The sequence below is a fragment of the Oncorhynchus masou genome, chromosome 11, assembly GCF_036934945.1.
Source record: "Oncorhynchus masou masou isolate Uvic2021 chromosome 11, UVic_Omas_1.1, whole genome shotgun sequence".
NCBI classification, from domain to species: Eukaryota; Metazoa; Chordata; class Actinopteri; order Salmoniformes; family Salmonidae; genus Oncorhynchus; species Oncorhynchus masou.
In genome coordinates, this window is record NC_088222.1 from 50639877 (window position 1) to 50662218 (window position 22342).

The 22342-nt window shown below is 43.0% G+C and overlaps 1 protein-coding gene across 2 annotated transcripts in view; it reads right to left on the minus strand.

Moving 5' to 3' along the window:
* The window catches only part of LOC135548803 (rho GTPase-activating protein 26-like), a 128215-nt gene that overhangs the window by 69562 nt on the left and 36311 nt on the right, over positions 1-22342 (minus strand). For both annotated transcript variants that reach the window (XM_064978738.1, XM_064978737.1), the window contains exons 2-4: positions 2142-2237; positions 1344-1405; positions 1108-1179 (exon numbers count right to left, since the gene is read on the minus strand). In XM_064978738.1, coding sequence (XP_064834810.1) covers positions 1108-1179; positions 1344-1405; positions 2142-2237 — 230 coding nt within the window. The remainder of the gene's footprint in view (positions 1-1107; positions 1180-1343; positions 1406-2141; positions 2238-22342) is intronic.

Genomic DNA, 22342 nt, shown 5'->3' on the forward strand with positions numbered 1-22342 from the left:
GACAGACAGACAGACAGACAGACAGACAGACATGTCTCTCCCAGCCAATCTCACAGACAGACGGATAAATAGAGAAGGGTGTGTCAGTAACATACAGTCCAGCACTCCTCACCCTGGGGTGCACTGACTGTGTCCACACCTACTACTGACTGATGTCATCATCATCCCTGTCCACCCGGTCACATGACCCGGCCTTTCATCGCCAGCCAGTTTCCACAGGACGTAGAACCAACCCTCCTCAGAACAGAAGGTCCACTACCAACAGCTGCACAACACGTCATTACAGAGCATCCTAATGTAAGTAACAAAGGACCCTTCAATTTGCTCTAACCCTTAATAATAAATGAACCCATGTCTTGTCTGTTATACATTGCAAACATGTTTCAATGTGGGCTCTTTTTAGTTCAAGTATCCCTTTTCGAAACACTAAATTATTCTTCAAACGTTTAATTAACCTACACATTCTTCTAACATTCTGACTTCAAAATAATGATATGGTGAGAGGTCAAATCAGAAAGAGTTTTCAATATGTAATAAAGTTCACTAACATTTCTTCTTTGACAATCAACCAAGTAAATCCTGATGCCCTTCATGTGATACCTGTATTGACCAGATGGTGGCAGTGTCTTATCACAACAGACCTGCCAGCTCTGGCGGACAGAGCAGAGAGCAGTTTAGACTCAGAGGTACAGTATAGGGAGAGCTCTGGATGCTGTCATAAATGGGGATTTAATAAAGGAATGCTATTCCTTATGGTGTATACATTTTAGACCTACACAAATGTAACTTCTGGAATCAGGACAACCAGAACAAAGTCAGTTACCTGCCAGACTTAGGGGGAAACTGCTAATATTTGAGTGATCAGTACATTTCTTAAAAACCTGGTACTGTAGCAGCAGATAGGTTCAAATGTCCCTTGTCTTTCAAGGTTTAAGTGGGAATATGAGATGGCTACATAACCCCAAAAAGAATATAATTCACGTTATACTCCACAGGGGATTGTAAAATCACACAATGACCCAGTAGTAGGGATTACCAGGACATTTAGAGGGGGATCCTTCACCCCCCAGCATGACTTGGGGGAGTCATGTCATAATATCTCCTTACCTTGGCAGCGCTGATCTGCTCCTTCCTGAACCGCTCTAGTGGCATGATCAGCACATCATCGGCATTCTCAATCTGAGGAGAGATACAGGAAGTCACCAGACGGCTGACAGGAAGTCACTCTACTGACATACTGTATAAACACAGAGAGGCCTGCCGCCAGACCTTCACTTATTGGTTATACAACGCTTGAATTCCAAAGCAGTGAGCCCATGTTCCAGCATATATCTGACACTCACCATCCGTGTTCTCTCATCCTCCAGGTTCTGCAAAACTCCAGCAAACTCCTGTAGAGACTTTGCTGTAAACCAGCCAGACAGCCAGACAGACAGACAGACAGACAGACAGACAGACAGACAGACAGACAGACAGACAGACAGATGATACAGAGGGAGGATAACAATATATAATGAGTCAGTGGTCATCATTTGGCTCCATACATACCATTTCACATTTGTGACCTTGCTTGCAAAACAAGGCTTTTAATTTGAAATCCTAGTTTACATGCTTGCTTTAGACCACAGTGTGTTTTCAACTAGCAAGCTTATTGCCTGTTCCTTCCCTGCTCTAGGTCCAGCCAAGAATGACTGCATTGTTTTGGGTCAGAGTTTCCACTTGAGATGCCACAATCCTGTTCCAACATTTCCACTTGACAGAATTGTACTCTCCAAATGTAGACCTCAAGTCACTTATAACTTTGAATTCCTACAGTAAAAAATATTCCAGGAATGTTCTTTCAACATAATGGCAAGTTTATTCGAGGTTATTACATTTCATCCAACTCCATCCAATGAGCCTAATTGTGTTTATTACGGCCTTCCTGTACCAATTAGGTGCACTATGAGTGCAATTAGGTAGAACAAGACAGCCAGGCCAGAATGTGTACAGCTGAGTGCAGACTAACGGAGTGCATTAGCACTACTACAGTTGATATGAATTTAGTGCAGCAGTTGATTACAGTTGAGGGTGGTAACTATTACTACACAACAATAGCGTGCAGGACAGTCGAGTTGGGATGGAGGACGTTACTCGCTCACCGATACATATCTCGTCGTCCGTCTCTGCGTCTCCTATGCACTGGAACTTAAACTCATTGAGAGACTCCGCAAACTTCCTCTTGGCTGTGGACAGATCTGAACGGGGACAGAGAAAGGGCAAGTCAGGTCAACAAAAAGAGGGAGGCATGTGGGGGCATCTTTAAAAAAAAAAAAAATGCACGAGATGCTAAAGGTTCCTCTGAGACAAAAGCTCCAGCTATTTTGCTCTACTTTGCACAGGTTTTGTGTCAACCATTCTCACACAGCCAGAGAGAGAGAGAGAGGGGAGGGAGGGACAGAAATTGGCCATGCTTGTGTAAATAGCATGAGCCCTTCCTGCGGCCCTATGTGCGGAAAGATTTACAACCTCTTGCCAGTCCGAATAAATGAAACACAGGCCCTTGCACTTTTTCATAAATACTGGATGCCTCAGCATTTCAAGTAAGCTCTCACCTCAAGAGTGAGACCTCAGCGCTGGCTATGAAACGCCAATTTGTTCAGAGTTCACTCTCGTAAAAAGGGAGTCACAACATGTCGCTGGCATTAAAGCTGATGTGCATCAGGCAGGCCACCTGATCCAACACCAGGTCCTTGTCATGTTTCACCACACCTCTGAAATGGCTCAAATGAGGTATTACGAGTTTCGCCATTGTTGTTTCTCCGTAAGGGGAATGTTGGAGACTGTTGAAGAAGGATTAGTTGAGTGACAGACTGTGCTGTAGAGGATAGGTAAGCCAAACACCCTGTCACACAAATAGCAGTACGGGGTAACAGATGTGAGAAAGACTTGGAGCTAGGGCTGGGAAAGGCCTGACTTTTCCACTGTAGATACATCAGACAGCAGGCCTGTCACGTCATGCCACCTCTCCTCCGTGAGGTTTTCCACACATTTCTCCAGCACGTCCTTCACTGATTCCCTCGCTGGATCTCTCTGTCTCTATCGCTGTCTCTCTCTCTCTCTCTCTGCTTTTCGTCAACTTCAGACTTTTATTGTCACTCTGTAGGCTGCATGACAACATAAACTGAGTGTACAAAACATTAAGAACACTTTTCTAATATTGAGTTGCGCCCCCTTTTGCCCTCAGAACAGCTTCCATTTGCTAGGGCATGGACTCTACAAGGAGTCGAAAGCGTTCCACAGGAATGCTGGCCCATGTTGACTCCAATGCTTCCCACAGTTTTGTGTCAAGTTGTCTGGATGTCTTTTGGGTGATGGACCAGTCTTGATACACATAGGAAATTGTTCAGCGTGAAAAACCCAGCAGCGTTGCAGTTCTTGACACACTCAAACCGGTGCGGCTGGCACCTACTGTACTACCATACCCCGTTCACAGGAACGTAAATCTTTTGTCTTGCCCGTTCACCCTCTGAATGGCACACATACACAATCCATGTCTCAATTGTCTCAAGGCTTAACAATCCTTCTTGAACCTGTCTTTTCCACTTCATCTACACTGATTTAAGTGGATTTGTATACTGAGTGTTTTGTACACTCAGTGTATATGTTTTAGAGGTCGACCGATTAATCGGAATGGCCGATTAATTAGGGCCGATTTCAAGTTTTCATAACAATCGGAAATCTGTATTTCTTTACACCTTTATTTAATCTTTATTTAATTTATTTGGGGCGGCAGGGTAGCCTAGTGGTTAGAGCATTGGACTAGTAACCGAAAGGTTGGACATTTTAATCCCTGAGCTGACAAGGTACACATCTGTCGTTCTGCCCCTGAACAGGCAGTTAACCCACTGTTCCTAGGCCGTCACTGAAAATAAGAATTTGTTCTTAACTGACTTGCCTAGTTAAATAAAGGTAAAAAAATAAGTAAAAATCTTTATTTAACTAGGCAAGTCAGTTAAGAACACATTCTTATTTTCAATGACGGCCTAGGAACGGGTGGGTTAACTGCCTCGTTCAGAGGCAGAACGACAGATTTTCACCTTGTCAACTCTGGGGATCCAAACTTGCAACCTTACAGTTAACTAGACCAATGCAATAACGACCTGCCTCTCTCTCGTTGCATTCCACAAGGAGACTGCCTGTTACGCGAATGCAGTAAGTCAAGGTAAGTTGCTAGCTAGAATTAAACTTATCTTATAAAAAACAATCAATCAATCATAGTCACTAGTTAACTACACATGGTTGATGATATTACTAGATATTATCTAGTGTATAATCTGACTGAGCATACAAGCATACAAGTATCTAAGTATCTGACTGAGCAGTTGTAGGCAGAAGCAGGCGCGTAAACATTCATTCAAACAGTACTTTCGTGCGTTTTGCCAGCAGCTCTTCGTTGTGCGTCAAGCATTGCGCTGTTTATGACTTCAAGCCTATCAATTCCCGAGATGAGGCTGGTGTAACCGAAGTGAAATGGCTGGCTAGTTTGCTCGTGCTAATAGCATTTCAAACGTCACTCGCTCTGAGCATGTAGTTGTTTCCCTAGCTCTGCATGGGTAACGCTGCTTCGAGGGTGACTGTTGTCGATGTGTTCCTGGTTTGAGCCCAGGGAGGAGCTTATTATTTAAACCAAATTGAACATGTTTCATTATTTATTTGAGGCTAAATTGATTGTATTGATGTATTATATTAAGTTAAAATAAGTGTTCATTCAGTATTGTTGTAATTGTCATTATTACAAATACATTTTTTTTTTAAATCAGCCGATTAATCAGTATCGGCCTTTTTGGTCCTCCAATAATCGGTATCGGTGTCGGCGTTGAAAAATCATAATCGGTCGACCTCTACTATGTTTGGTATGACAATGAACATGACATAGTTAGCTAATGCACAAACAGATTTCTTAACCTTCTTAAACCATCCCCACCCAGGTCGTGACCAGGAGAAGCCAGGAGACCAGGAGAAGTTCTTACACCCCCTACACCAGGCCCCATACCCAGACTGGATATTGGCATGGCCGTGGCTGCCTGAGACATGGATTGGATGTTACAATTTATACGAGCATTAAAACCTCAGCCTGCTCCAGAAAGTATGCAGCCATAAAACAGGCTTCCAGGACTTCCTCAAGAAGTTGATTCATATGGAGAGGTCTGGTCAACGTTGACGACAATACGTCTCTTAATGGGTTGTCTCATGCACCTATGCATTTCTGGGAGTGGATCCAAAAAGGTTCCGAAAGGTTTCTTCGGCAGTCCCCATAGAATCCTTTTGGGTTCCATGTAGAACCATCTGTGGAAAGGGTTCCACATGGAACCAAAAAGTGTTGTCCTATGGGGACTGCCGAAGAAACCTTTTAGGTTATAGATAGCACCTTTTTTTCTAAGTGTGTAGGGCTCTGTCTGACATATTGGCACTCGGGATGAGCTTCTACATGCCACATGCCACTCCAAATATCGCGATATCCAATATAATTGTTTTGAGCATTTACTGACTAAATAATTCCTGACTGTGCAATATTTGTGCTTATTTACGATATTATAGTCGCATTCTCACTAAATAATCTTTGTGTGACAAAAAAAGAAGGCTTAGTTAATTGATTTAGACTTAATTTTCAACATAATGATACAGCCAAGCTGATAAAACTGCACAGTTTTAAAGTTCAAATACAGTATAGTCTTACACGTCGTGATATAGCGTCAATGTCAAATGTCACAATATCGAATGAATCCTATATCGGCCCAACCCAAATTGGCATATGACCCGATGAAGTAAAATAAACACCCAATACGTTCTGGCTAATGGACAGCGATACATCAGTCACACTAGCATTATTCTGTGTATTGGCATCAATACATATACACACTACATTTTTACCAGAAGAATCACTCATCATCAAGAGAGCTGAGATGCATGCTGAATTCACAATGTTTTTCCAAATCAAAACCACACTGTTGGCGCATCCGGCTCATTCTAGCATTTACAATCATTCCAACACAAATGAAATCATATGAATCACCTCTGCAGCCGGTTGGGTTTTTGGAAAGAGATCTCTTGCGAGAGGTGCTCTAACTCAATCACAGGGCAAAGGAAAACACCATCAACAAATGAGTCCCATGTGTCTAGCTGGATAACTGCCTGGATAACTACCTGGATAACTGCCTGGATAACTGGCTCATACAGAGAGGAGCATTTGTAACACTGTCTGGGATTTCTGTTCATCGCAAACTCTGGATCTATCTATACAGTATGTGTCCATTGCCCTGTTGACCTAAGCGCAACATTAGCATTAAGCTAACTGCCACTACTGTTCTGCCACTGGACGTCTGGATGTCCTGAGAGGCCAGAGGCGGAAGGATAGCGGCCAGGGACACTCGCTAAAAATAAATGACCCTATTGACACCCGCCTCTCCAGCCCTCTTCCCCCACTTCAGCAACAAAATTTCCCCCATTCTTCTCCTGCGCTATTCTCTGCTTCCTGATCTCCGGCCCGCGACACAGCGGTGCCGCACAGTCCCGCTCTCTAGCCCCCGGAACACATTCCCACAGTGGCCGACACAGGCCGGGAGAGAGGGAGAGAACGGGGAATCCGCCAGAGTGCCTGCACCCAGAACAAAGAAACTTAAAATATGACAAACGATAGCAGCAGTACACAATGACCGTGTCAGTGAAAGTAAGCCCGCAGTATTGTGGAGTGGGAGCAGCGTGTGTGGGGTGTATGAGAGAAACATGGATGAATCTTATCACAAGTCTTTAGGCTGTGCGTGTTTTAGGCTGGAGTGGTTAGGGGCCTGGTAGTGCCAGCAGCGCTGTGTGGTTCAGGCCTTGATATGCCCTCTCAAGTGTGTGTGTGTGTGTGTGTGTGTGTGTGTGTGTGTGTGTGTGTGTGTGTGTGTGTGTGTGTGTGTGTGTGTGTGTGTGTGTGTGTGTGTGTGTGTGTGTGTGTGTGTGTGTGTGCACATTTGAGATATGGTCATGGTTCGTTAATGATGTCCCCATCTATAGTTCACCACACAGTTGGTCTAATCTCACCCTCAGTGCACCCTCAATGAGCATGGCCCCTGTGATGCAGATGCATGACATACAGTTGAAGTCGGAAGTTTACATACACCTTAACCAAATACATTTAATTTTTCACAATTCCTGACCTTTAATCCAAGTAAAAGTTCCCTGTTTTAGGTCAGGTAAGATCACCACTTTATTTTAAGAATGTGAAATGTCAGAATAATAGTAGAGAAAATTACTTATTTCAGCTTTTAGTTCTTTCATCACATTCCCAATAGGTCAGAAGTTTACATACAATCAATTAGCATTTGGTAGCATTGCCTTAACTTGGGTCAAACGCTTCAGGTAGCCTTCCACAAGCTTCCCACAATAAGTTGGGTGAATTTTGGCCCATTCCTCCTGACAGAGCTGGTGGAACTGAGTCAGGTTTGTAGGCCTCCTTGCTCTCACACACCTTTTCAGTTCTGCCCACACATTTTATATGGGATTGAGGTCAGGGCTTGGTTATTGGCCACTCAAATACCTTGACTTTGTTGTCCTTAAGCCACAACTTTGGAAGTATGCTTGGGGTCATTATCCATTTGAAAGACCCATTTGCGACCAAGCTTTACTTCCTGACTGATGTCTTGAGATGTTGCTTCAATATATCCACATAATTTTCCTACCTCATGATGCCATCTATTTTGTGAAGTGCCCCAGTCCCTCCTGCAGCAAAGCACCCCCACAACATGATGCTGCCACCCCCGTGCTTCACTGTTGGGATGGTGTTCTTCGGCTTGCAAGCCTCCCCCTTTTCCCTCCAAACATCACGATGGTCATTATTGCCAAACAGTTCTATTTTTGTTTCATCAGACCAGAAGACATTTCTTCAAAAAGTACGATCTTTGTCCCCATGTGCAGTTGCAAACCGTAGTCCGACTTTTCATGGCGGTTTTGGAGCAGTGGTCTCTTCCTCTTCCTTGCTGAGCGGCCTTTCAGGTTATGCCGATATATGACTCGTTTTACTGTGGATATAGATACTTTTGTACCTGTTTCCTCCAGCATCTTCACAACTTCCTTTGCTGTTGTTCTGGGATTGATTTTCACTTTTCGCACCAAAGTATGTTCATCTCGAGGAGACAGAATGCGTCTCCTTCCTGAGCGGTATGATGGATGCGTGGTCTCATGGTGTTTATACTTGCATACTATTGTTTGTACAGATGAACGTGGTACCTTCAGGCGTTTGACAATTGCTCCCAAGGATGAACCAGACTTGTGGAGGTCTACAAAAAAAATTCTGAGGTCTTGGCTGATTTCTTTTGATTTTCCCATGATGTCAAGCAAAGAGGCACTGAGTTTGAAGGTAGGCCTTGAAATACATCCACAGGTACACCTCCAATTGACTCAAATGATGTCAATTAGCCCATTAGGAGCTTCTAAAGCCATGACATCATTTTCTGGAATTTTCCAAGCTGTTTAAAGGCACAGTCAAGTTAGTGTATGTAAACTTCTAACTCACTGGAATTGTGATACAGTGAATTATAAGTGAAGTAATCAGTCTGTAAACAATTGTTGGAAAAATGACTTGTAATGCACAAAGTAGACGTCCTAACCGACTTGGCAAAACTATAGTTTGTTAACAAGAAATTTGTGGAGTGGTTGAAAAACTAGTTTTAATGACTCCAACCTAACTGTATGTAAACGTCCGACTTCAACTGTACCACAGACACACGGATGCACACACACGCGCTCCCTGCTTCTGGCAGACACACACACACACACGCACGGATGCACACACACATGCCTCTGTATCATTAAAGATTGCTGGGGAAATACCAGTGAAAGGGCTGTCTGTGAGTATGTGCGTGTCCGTGCATGTGTCTGTACAGAGGATCCCTCAGTATAAAGCCTGGGCCATGTAACCATACCAACAGGATATCCACAAGTACCCAGAGTCCTATGCAGTGCTTTGTTGCACACGGATCTGAATAGAAGCACTATTCATTTAGGAAAACAAAAGGCATATTACAGCAGCAACTAGGGCTGTCGCGGTGACCGTACTACCGCCACACCGGCAGTCATGAGTCAATTCCACATGACCGTTGAGTCACGGTAATCTCCTGTTATGCACTCTGGACATGTTTTGGTAGTAAGCAACTTGCTAATAACTATCAAGCCCTGATGGCCTGGTGTTGTCCCTCTAACTACTTTGATATCAATGGAAAGCCCCGTCAAACACTTGTCATCAAAACCGTATCATGCTTTTAAAACCCACCTCGCTGTGATGATCAATTTGAAGAAAGGTTCAATGGCAGGTTGAAACTGAGGGGGAAACATGGTCATTGTGAATGTTGTTTCAAAGCCTAACCGAATGAATTTGACAGCTTTCTACGGTGATGATTCACTCAAAACACTCATATGTATACTAGAGCTTATGCATAGGCTTATGAGCCCAAGCCAGAAAAGGGAAAAAAAATGAATACAAATTCTGATGGTGCCGTTATACAATACACAGCCTACCACATATTACGAATGGTAGAAAAACATCAAACTAAACTAATTTAAGATGTCTTTGGCACATAATTGGTCTAGCCTTTTACTCCAAAATTATACAAATTAGAGTAATCGCCTTTGTGTGTGGACTATATTATTATGCATAATGGATGGACTGGTTACCTTATGCTATGCTCCAAAATGTCTATCCCTGAGTCTGGGAGAGAACAAATAGCCCTAGGTGATGCAGTTGGTTCATTGATTGCGCAGGGCAATTTTGAATAGCCTAGTAATAGAGAATGTTTTATCTTTTCAGAATTAATTGGGTGACACATTACCTTCAGCTACAGAATATCTCCCCATCTCGTCCTCTCTCTCCTTTATTCCGTTCTCGAGCATGCAGAGAGGAGCTGTCAAAAGGTTTGTGAAATATGTTTCATTGCAAAAACATGTTACTATCAATGTTCGAACAGATTTCACTTGGTTTCCCAAATGAAGCCCCGGGTACCTGAAGCAACAGGGTTGGAGAGCCCATGGCATACAGAGTTTGGCCGGAATATCACGTGTCGCGCAGACAAAGTGGTTGATGCTCGGAGTGAAATAATATTTATTTCTCAGCTGCTCATATAAAGCACATGCTCTGCTATAAAACCGGAGTAACCTACCAGGCATCTTGAAAAACGGACCTATGGGGAAGCACTCAGCCTCCATTCCCTATTCGAGTGCATACAGATTACATGTATTTTTTCCCTCTGCCCGTGTTCGTGCCTATTTGATAATGAGCCATTCTAAATAAAAGCTCATCTGACATATTAGTAAAGAGAAGATGACATTTCTAATAGTCTGATCATCAACAGCCTACAGTCGCATCATGTGGCCCATAGACGTTTTGATTTCGATGACATTCCATGGTTTGTATCATCCACAACTGAGGTTGCCAAATAAGTCACTGGACAGTCGTGTGGCGTTGTCCAGTCCCAGCCTGCCGGCCTGGCAGTGGCGGTCGACCAGAAAACATCCTTGTCTGAAATCTTTGAGAAGCCAAGCAGGAACGTGAAAATGTGATCACTTGATGAGGCGAGGAACAGAGCTTTTTTTTTGCTATTTTCTCAAGTAGAAAAAAGAATAAGTTTCCACATAACTCTATATCTAGCATATCTAGCATATAGGACCTGTTTAAAATGCTCAACATAGCCAGTTCATATGCTCGCTTGCTCCGGAATGGGAAAAATATCCTTTCTATTTTATAGCAAATATATTCTATATAAAATCATATAATATAAAATAATGGCATGGAGCATAGCCAGATAACACACAGTATGCCAACTCATATTCTGTTCTTCTGAAATACATTGTCTTCATACCACAATGTTTCTTTAGACCTAACAAAAATACATACATGGATTTATTGTGGTGGTGTATATTCAATTGATTTATTATACTTTTTAAAATAGATGTTGCAAAGGTGCACATCAACAGCATACGTGTTTATGTTAATTAACGGTCAATTACTGTGAGACCGGCAGGCTTTTACATGACAATAACCAGCTGACAAAATGTCATGACCGCCACAGCCCTAGCAGCAACACAGCATTGGATGTGGCTCAACTTCCGACTTGACCCAGACAGCTAAGGAAACAAGAGAACAGTGCTAAATTGAAGGAAGGGTGGCTAGATCACAGTCATTTCAGTTAGGGCTTGGAAATGTGACGACAGTCACTTCAGTTAAGGCTTGGATAGGTGACTGCAGTCATTTCAGTTAGGGCTTGGAAATGTGACTACAGTCACTTCAGTTAGAGCTTGGATATGACTGACATTTCAGTTAGGGCTTGGAAATGTGACTACTTCAGTTAAGGATATGTGACTCACTGGATAGGTGACTGCAGTCATTTCAGTAAGGGCTTGGGCATGTGACTACAGTCATTTAAGCTAAGGCTTGGATAGGTGACTGCAGTCATTTCAGTAAGGGCTTGGACATGTGACTACAGTCATGACTGCAGTCATTTCAGTGACTGCAGTCATTTCAGTTAGAGCTTGGATACGTGACAACAGTCTGAGTTAGGTGACACATTCACTTCTCTTTGGGCTTGGCAATACAGTTGTGTGAAAAAGAAAGATAAGACAACAGTCTTAGGGCTAATAAGAGGAATAGTATCAGCACTGTGACATTCTAGGACACACATTGAAAAGTATGTGGACACCATGTCCAATTAGTGGATTCAGCTATTTCAGCCACACCCATTGCTGACAGGTGTATAAAATCGAGTACACAGCCATGCAATCTCCATAGCCAAACATTGGCAGTAGAATGGCCCATACTGAGTGACTTTCAACGTGGCACTGTCATAGGATGCCTCCTTTCCAACAAGTCAGTTCATCAAAATTCTGCCTTGCTAGAGCTGTCCCGGTCAACTGTAAGTGCTGTTATTCTGAAGTGGAAACGTCTAGGAGCAACAACGGCTCAGCCACGAGGTGGTAGGCCACACAAGCTCACAGAGCGCAGAGTGCTGAAGAGCGTTGCGCCTAAAAATCAACTGTCCTCGGCTGCAACACTCACTACCAAGTTCCAAACTGCCTCTGTAAAAACCGTCAGCACAAGAACAGTTCGTTCGGAGTTTCATGAAATGTGTTTCCATGTCCGAGCAGCCGCACAAAAGCCTAAGATCACCAAGCGCAATGTCAAGCACATGGTGTGGTGTAAAGCTCACTGCCATTGGACTCTGGAGAAGTGGAAACGCATTCTCTGGAGTGATGAATCACGCTTCACCATCTGGCAGTCCGACAAACAACTCTGGGTTTGGCAGATGCCAGGAGAACGCTACCTGCCCCAATGCATAGTGCCAACTGTAAAGTTTGGTGGACGAGGAATAATTCCAGTTAAGGGAAATCTTAATTCTAAAGCATACAATGACATTCTAAACGATTCTGTGCTTCCAACTTTGTGGCAAAAGTTTGGGGGAGGCCCTTCCTGTTTCAGCATGACAATGCCCCCGTGCACAAAGTGATGTCCATATAGAAATGTTTTGTCAAGATCGGTGTGGAAAAACTTGACTGGCCTGTACAGAGCCCTGACCTCAACCACAGCGAACACCTTTGGTCTGACTGCGAGCCAGACCATATCGCACAGCATCAGTGCCCGACCTCACTAATGCTCTTGTGACTGAATGGAAGCAAGTCGCCACAGAAATGTTCCAACATCTAGTGGAAAGCCTTCCCAGAAATGTGGAGGCTGTTATCGCAGCAAAGGGGGGACCAACTCCATATTCATGCACATGATTTTGGAGTGAGATTGTTCAACAAGCAGGTGTCCACATACTTTTGGTCATGTAGTGTATCAAGGCGTAGATAGTTATCAAATAAAACTCAGAATTTCCTGAAAATTATCCTCACAGTGTGTCCCATAGCTGTCACTCAGATAGAATACCAACATGAACCAAAATCATCTCGTGTTACTTCCAACTGACAATTACAGATTTCTCTGACGTTTGTTAATTTAAACCCACATTTCTATACATAGACCTTCCATCAAACAAAGGAACATAACACATAATGAGTATTCTAACACCAATCAAGCTAAACAAGAGCATCGCCACCCAGTCCCTCTAATCATATCTTGCTGACTTCAAACTGACTGAGCAGAAATTGCAGCGCTGTGAAATTGACCCAAAAACAACACAGGCCAATTCCACAGTTTCCTCTCCAGAGAGAGCAAGGGAGAAAGGGAAGGAGGGGTGAGACAACAGACAACTTTGTTCTTCCTCCTCAATCTCTATGACAATGACCTTAGCATCCCATTAACTGAAGGAAACATGTAATGTATCTACAAGTATATACAAGTACAATCTTGGAGTTTTTGAGTCCTTTCGTTTGTATCTGTTTGTCAGAAGGATGATTATAAACTGATCTGGAAACAGACAACACGTGTTTCTGGCCCAGGGAGGAAACAGAGGTCTCAGAGACAAATGGGAGGTAAGACGGAATGGAAATGAGTGTATTCAACTTCCGGGATGTGCCAGGTGACCCTGTCAACAGGAAGCAAGGGGTCAGGGGTCATCATTATGTTCTGCTCTGTCTCTCTCTCTCTCTCTCTCTCTCTCTCTCTCTCTCTCTCTCTCTCTCTCTCTCTCTCTCTCTCTCTCTCTCTCTCTCTCTCTCTCTCTCTCTCTCTCTCTCTCTCTCTCTCTCTCTCTCTCTCTCTCTCTCTCTCTCTCTCTCTCTCTCTCTCTCTCTCTCTCTCTCTCTCTCTCTCTCTCTCTCTCTCTCTCTCTCTCTCTCTCTCTCTCTCTCTCTCTCTCTCTCTCTCTCTCTCTCTCTCTCTCTCTCTCTCTCTCTCTCTCTCTCTCTCTCTCTCTCTCTCTCTCTCTCTCTCTCTCTCTCTCTCTCTCTCTCTCTCTCTCTCTCTCTGAGGAGGCTGGTTACATGAATGGGGAGAAGTCAATGTTGGACCTGTGCTCTCTTTTTGTGGGCTTGTGACCTTCTCATTACCCCGGGACATGATGCACAGGAAATTCTCCCAGGGTCATTTCTAGCTTTTTTTGGAGCCCTAAGTGAGATTTGGTTGGGGCCCACCCCATCTTGCGGGCACCCGAGCAGCGGCCACTTATGTCACTTATGCTTAGAAACTAGAGGTCGACCGATTATGATTTTTCACCGCCGATACCGATTATTGGAGGACCAAAAAAGCCGATACCAATTAATCGGACGATTAAAAAAATATATATTTGTAATAATGACAATTACAACAATACTGAATGAACACTTATTTTAACTTAATATAATACATCAATAAAATCAATTTAGCCTCAAGTAAATAATGAAACATGTTCAATTTAGTTTAAATAATGAAAAAAAACAAAGTGTTGGAGAAGAAAGTAAAAGAGATATATGTGCTATGTAAGAAAGCTACGGTTTCAGTTCCCTGCTCAGAACATGAGAACATATGAAAGCTGGTGGTTCCTTTTAACATGAGTCTTCAATATTCCCAGGTAAGAAGTTTTAGGTTGTAGTTATTATTGGAATTATAGGACTACTTCCCTCTATACCATTTGTATTTCATTAACCTTTGACTATTGGATGTTCTTATAGGCACTTTAGTATTGCAAGTGTAACAGTATAGCTTCCGTCCCTCTCCTCGCTCCTCCCTGGGATCGAACCAGCAACACAACGACAACAGCCACCATCGAAGCAGCGTTACCCATGCAGAGCAGGGGGAACAACTACTAGAAGGCTCAGAGCGAGTGACATTTGAAACGCTATTAGCGCGTGCTAACTAGCTAGCCATTTCACTTCGGTTACACATAAACAGTGCAATGCTTGACGCACAACGAAGAGCTGCTGGCAAAAACGCACTAAAGTGCTGTTTGAATTAATGTTTACGCGCCTGCTTCTAAATACCACCGCTCAGTCAGATACTTAGATACTTGTATGCTTGTATGCTCAGTCAGATTATATGCAACGCAGGACACGCTAGATAATATCTAGTAATATCATCAATCATGTGTAGTTAACTAGTGATTGTGACTGATTGTATTTTTTAAGATAAGTTTAATGCTAGCTAGCAACTTACCTTGGCTTACTGCATTCGCGTAACAGGAGGTCTCCTTGTGGAGTGCAACGAGAGTGAGGTAGGTCGTTATTGCATTGGACTAGTTAACTGTAAGGTTGCAAGTTTGGACCCCCCGAGCTGACAAGGTGAAAATGTGTTGTTCTGCCTCTGAACAAGGCAGTTAACTCACCGTTCCTAGGCCGCCATTGAAAATAAGAATGTGTTCTTAACTGACTTGCCGAGTTAAATAAAGGTATATAAAAAATTTAAAAAATCGGCGCCCAAAAATACGGATTTACGATTGTTATGAAAACTTGAAATAGGCCCTAATTAATCGGCCATTCTGATTAATCGGTCGACCTCTACTAGAAACTGCACTGACTTCCCCTTATCAAAAGGTTGCTAGATCAAATCCCAGAGCCGATAAGGTAAAAATCTGTTGTTCTGCCCCTGAACAAGGCAGTTAACCTCTTACATCTATGGGGGCGCTATTTCATTATTGGATAAAAAAAACGTGCCCGTTTTAAGCGCAATATTTTGTCACAAAAAGATGCTTGACTATGCATATAATTGACAGCTTTGGAAAGAGAACACTCTGACGTTTCCAAAACTGCAAAGATATTGTCTGTGAGTGCCCCAGAACTGATGCTACAGGCGAAACCAAGATGAAACTTCAAACAGGAAATGAGCAGGATTTTTGAGGCTCTGTTTTTCATTGTCTCCTTATATGGCTGTGAATGCGCAAGGAATGAGCCTGCCCGATCTATTGTTTCCCCAAGGTATCTGCAGCATTGTGACCTATTTGTAGGCATATCATTGGAAGACTGACCATAAGAGACTACATTTACCAGGTGTCCGCCCGGTGTCCTCCGTCGAAATTGGTGCGTCATCTTCAGCTGCACGTCTTTTTCCAAGCGATTCAGAGGAGAAAGTAGACATGCACGAACGATATATCAATGAAGAGATATGTGAAAAACACCTTGAGGATTGATTCTAAACAGCGCTTCCCGTGTTTCAGTTGATATTATGGAGTTAATTTGGAAAACAGTTCGCCGTTTTGATGACTGAATTTTCATTTTTTTTTGGTACCCAAACGTGTTGTACAAAACGGAGCGATTTCTCCTACACAAAGAATCTTTCAGGAAAAACTGAACATTTGCTATGTAACTGAGAGTCTCCTCATTGAAAACATCCGAAGTTCTACAAAGGTAAATTATTTTATTTGAATCCTTTTCTGGTTTGTGCAAATGTTGCCCGCTAAATGCTATGCTAAATGCTACGCTAGCTATCAATACTCTTACACAAATGCTTGTTTTGCTATGGTTCAAAAGCATATTTTGAAAATCTGAGATGACAGTGTTGTTAAGAAAAGGCTAAGCTTGAGAGCTAGCACATTCATTTCATTTGCGATTTTCATAAATAGTTAACATTACGTTATGCTAATGAGCTTGAGGCTGTAACTGGATACAGGTTTTTTTCATAGCCAAATGTGAACAAAACGGAGCGATTTGTCCTACACAAATAATATTTTTTGTAAAACTGAACATTTGCTATCTAACTGAGAGTCTCCTCATTGAAAACATCTGAAGTTCTTCAAAGGTAAATTATTTTATTTGAATGATTTTCTTGTTTTTGTGAAAATGTTGCTGGCTGAATTCTAGGCTTATAGCTATGCTAGCTATCAATACTCTTACACAAATGCTTGTTTAGCTATAGTTGAAAAGCATATTTTGAAAATCTGAGATGACAGTGTTGTTAACAAAAGTCTAAGCTTGAGAGCAAATATATTTATTTCATTTCATTTGCGATTTTCATGAATAGTTAACGTTGCGTTATGCTAATGAGCTTGAGGCTATAAATAGGATCCCGGATCCGGGATTGCTCGACGCAAGAAGTTAACCCACTGTTCCTAGGCTGTCATTGTCAATAAGAACTTGTTCTTAACTGATTTGCCTAGTTAATTAAAATAAAAAATATCAAAGATGTCTACAGTCACGCTACACCCTTACACCGTACCCTGTCACGATAAAAGGCGGCGTGGTGTGACATACTGTCTTTTCATCACTCTCACGTTTATGTGTTTTATATCACGAGATTGCTATTAATCCCCTTCAGATTACTTTCTTATGGAATTACATCTTGATTTTTATCTAAACTACACCCCCTCTCCCTCGTTATTGTGCCTGCCCATTCTAGATATCCTTTATTGCTTTTTGTCGAGCAGTTCTATCCTTGCGTGCTAGCTACAGTAGTTAGCTGGTTAGCTTCGGGCCTATCCCGTTACTTCAGAAGTTAGCTCGTAGCTAGCTAGCTAAATTAGCCACACATAGCTACTGTAGTTAGTTAGCTTGTTGTACCTGTTGTTAGCTCTTTTTGTGCCAGTCCCCACTTGACTGAAACACCAGCCTATTGATCAAGCATTACCATCCCTCACTTGGAGTTTAGCTGTGATCACGGAGCTCAGCGGTGCTGTAGGCTATCTGTTCTCGCGTCCACCAACACCAACCCTGACAGTCCACGCTTGACTGTGCCAGTCAGATAGTGTCATATAGAAGTGACTTTCAAATCCTGACCTAGATACATATTTAGGCGGAAGCCTCGACGACGAAGCAGGTCGGAGACAAAGGTAAGTAGAAATTTCTCTCGAAGCATCCGAAGCGATACAGAGGCACATTTGTTTTCCCTTTTTCTTGGAACACACTTATCTTACTGATTCAGTGCTGAACATCCATGTTAACAGTGTGAAAAACAACTCCAAGCATCAGATGAGCACACAATTTGCGTTCTTTGCTTGGGAGTTTAACATGCTCAAGTGACTGCACAGGGTAGCAGCTCCTGGAATCACTGCACTGAGATGCAGAAGGAGATTAAGTCACTGGAAAGTTGTATGGCAACCTTTGAGCCTGCCCTCAAGCACATCCTGACCAGGCTTCCCACACCGGTACCAAACCCAACCCTTAACTCTGAACGGAGCGAGGTTGTTAAATCGAATGACACTGACATACTGTTCACAAGAGCCTCCCACTCTAATGACACAGACTATGATCACAGACTATATGCAAATTGGAGTGGGTCTAGGGTTTTCGGCATGATGGTGTTGATGTGAGCCATGACCAGCCTTTCAAAGCACTTCATGGCTACCGACGTGAGTGCATCGGGGCGGTAGTCATTTAGGCAGGTTACCTTCGCTTAATTAGGCACAGGGACTATGGTGGTGTGCTTGATAAATGTAGGCATTACAGACTTGGTCAGGGAGAGGTTGAAAATGTCAGTTGAGACACTTGCCAGTTGGTACGCGCATGCTCTGAGCACATGTCCTGGTAATCCGTCTGGCCCCGCAGCCTTGTGAATGTTGACCTGTTTAAAGGCCTTGCTCACATCGGCTACGGACAGCGTGATCACATAGTTGTTCAGAACAGCTGGTCCTCTCAATGCCATTGGATGAATCGCGGAACATATTCTAGTCTGTGCTAGCAAAACAAAACCACTTCCGTATTGAGCGAGTCACTGGTACTTCCTGCTTTAGACTTTTATTATAAGCAGGAATCAGGAGGATAGAATATTGGTCCGATTTTCCAAATGGAGGACGAGGGAGAGCTTTGTACGCGTCTCTCTGTGTGTGGATTAAAGGTGGTCTAGAGTTTTTTTCCCCTCTGGTTGCACGTGACATGCTGGTAGAAATGAGGTAAAACAGATTTAAGTTTGCCTGCATTATAGTCCCAGGCCGCTTCTGGATGAGCATTTTCTTGTTTGCTTATGGTCTTATACAGCTTATTGAGTAGGTAGTAGTGCCAGCGTTGGTTTGTGGTGGTAAATAGACAGAAAATATAATTGAAAACTCTCTTAGTAGATAGTGTGGTCTACAGCTTATCATAAGGTACTCTACCTCAGGCGAGCAATAGCTCGAGACTACCGTAATATTGGACATCGCGCACCAGCTGTTATTGACAAACAGACACACACCCCCACCCCACGTCTTACCGGATGTAGCTGTTCTGTCCTGTCATTGCACAGAAAACCCAGTCAACTGTATGTTATCCGTGTCATTGTTCAGCCACGACTCGGTGAAACATAAGATATAACAGTTTTTAATGTCCCGTTGGTAGGATATTCTCGAACGGAGCTCATTCAGTTTATTCTCCAGTGATTGCACTTGGGTCAATATAATGGATGATAAAGGTGGGTTACCCACTCACCTACAAATTCTCTCAAGGCACCCTGAACTGTGCCCCCTGTATTTCCTTCTTTTCATGCAAATGACAGGGATTTGGCCTTTGTCCGGGAGAAACATTATATCCTTCGCAGTAGACTCATTAAAGAAAAAGTCTTTGTCCAGTTCGAGATGAGTAATCTCTGTTTAGATATCCAGAAGCTTTTTTTGGTTACAAGAGACTGTACCATCAACATTGTGTACAAAATAAGTTTCAAACAATGTGAAAAAAACACACAAAATGGCACAATTGGTTAGGAGCCCGTAAAACGGCAGCGATCCCCTCTGGCACCATATGTCACCAATCCCCTCGATTTGGTCATATGTATCAAAATTTGTAAGTATTTTCTTCACTTGGATAAATGTAGAGTATATCACACAGTATATCATACACTGCAGTTGAGGAACAATGGGAAAGTAATTTTGCTTTGAAAGTCGATACATTTATAACCCCACTTTTGAGAAAATGTCCATTGAATGTTTTGGTCTACTGGAGATGGTCTTCTTTGTCTACACCCATTCAGCATCGTTCACACCCTCTTAAGCCTTAGCCCCACCCATCTCCTTGAGGATTTTTATGTGAGGCCATGTCCTAAACAGAGTGAGCGAAACAATGTTCATACACGTAACGTTAGCTAGCATGACCGTACTCCAGAAAGTAGTCCATCACAAATTTTACCACTGATTTTTGTCGATAGTGCATGTTAAATTCAGGGCAGGAATGTTGAAAGCAGTAGCAACACTTTTGCAGTTCTCTGTGATATCTTTCAAAAAAGCCACAGTAGCAAGGATTATGTACACAATCTGAGCAGCTCACGTTATAGACAGAAGCATGTGACATGGCAGACCAATCCGAACTCATCTCTCGGGCATGTCCAGCCCATCCATTATCTCAGCCAATCATGGAAAGCAGGAAGGTTCCTGTCATTTTCTGTGGCCAAATTTTATTTGTATTTACAGATGGCAATCAAGTTTTTTTTATAAAATTACGTTTAAATGCCTCTCCTGTGAAGTACTGTAGTGACGTGTGAGATACGCCTAGCTTTTTGAAACATGTCAGACGGTTATTGCGGTGCCCGCTTTCATTTGGTTAACCAATAAACGTCATCCAAAATTCTATGAGCGTCACAGCCCTAGTCCATTTAACTTCCTGTAATATGATTTGCATGCACACTTATTATAAGTCATAATAATATCTCTAGATAACCAGGGTTCCGATGAGGCTATATTTAATTAAGATGCCCAGTCTTAGATTCTCTCTCTCTCTCTAGTAACTGATTTCCTAAAGCAAAACTATCCATGCTAATATAAATACAGCTCTCGACCCTCTTCTCTCGCGTGCCAATCACATCCAGGCTCCCATGCTCTCCCTGTGCCCTTGTTGAGAGGGTTGTGTGGGTATACATAACTACAACACATTGTTACTGTTTGGTGTTGCTTCGTAGCCTCCTCCAGGCTTGAAGGAAAGGAGAAGTGGAAGGAATGAGACTCATTTCCCATCATCACCTGCCGGGGTCAGAGCAGCGTGTTTCAACAGACACAGGTCTTGCCAAAATACTCAAAGTCCTGTCCGCCTAACTCCCCTTCCCCTCTTCCCCCCCACTTGCTCCCCAGTGTTCTCACCCTACGGCCTTGCCAAACCAGGGAGCAGAGTTGAAAAAAAGTGCAGAGAACAAACTCGCAGAGCCCAGAGGAGAGTAGAAGCACCCCCTGCTTCGCTCTGCTCCACTACAGCACAGGCCGAAACAGACTACACACAAAGTGGCACACGCTACACAGACACACACAGACACACACTCATTCACTTCTCACACACACTAACACACACACGTTAAACACGTACCTCTCAATCAAACGCTAATTATTCTCACTTGTGTCAATATCCCGCACAGGCCCGAGGTGCACTCCCTGAGGCCAGGCAGAGAGAGGGAGGGAGAGAGAGAGAGAGAGAGCACTACAGATGACAGAACAATTACCTTAATGTTCATGAAGACATTGAGAAGGTAAGGTAAGTCATAGAGCAATGGTACAGATGTACTGTGGTTCTCGCACATGGGATGAATGGATGCGCTCCACACAGAGGCCTTCCATGTAGTCTGTACAGTGAAGTCGGTCGACACAGCACATACATCAGTATAGTCTCACACTGCCACACTTTCAGACAAATGCAAGAAAGACGGAAGGAAATCAAGGTTCAGGAGATTGCAATATGTCACAATGAACCAATTATTAAAAATGTATCAACGTTAAAGTTGCATCAACTTTAAGAGGGCCAAGAGAGGGCAGAACTTGACTCAGCAGACTTGAAGCCAGGACATACGCACAGATAGTACAGTATAGTACATGCACACAAACACATGCAGGAACTCTGGCAGTGACCTATACAGGGACCTACACATGCAGGGCTCTCCAGAGGGTGGTGTGGACTGCCCAACGCATCCCCGGGGGCACACTGCCTGCCCTCCAGGACATGTCGATGTCACATGAAGGCCAAAAATATCATCAAGGATATAAACCACCTGAGAGACGGCCTGTTCACCCCGCAATCATCCAGAAAGCGAGATCAGTACAGGTGCATCAAAGCTGGGACAGAAAGACTGCAAAAACAGCTATCTCAAGGCCATCAGACTGTTAAATAGCCATCACTAGCCGGCTCCCACCCGATGACTCAACCCTGCACCTTTAGAGGCTGCTGCCCTATATACATGGAATCACTGGCCACTCTAATAATGGAACACTAGTAACTTTAAAGATGCTTACATACTGATTTACTAATTTCATATGTACAGTTGAAGTCGGAAGCTTACATACACCTTAGCCAAATACATTTAAACTCAGTTTCACAATTCCTAATCCTAGTAAAAAGTCCCTGTCTTAGGTCAGTTAGGATCACCACTTTATTTTAAGAATGTGAAATGTCAAAATAACAGCAGAGAGAATGATTTATTTCAGCTTTTATTTAATTCATTATATTCCCCAGTGGGTCAGAAGTATTTGGTAGCATTGCCTTTAAATTGTTTAACTTGGGTCAAATGTTTCAGGTAGCCTTCCACAAGCTTCCCACAATAAGTTGG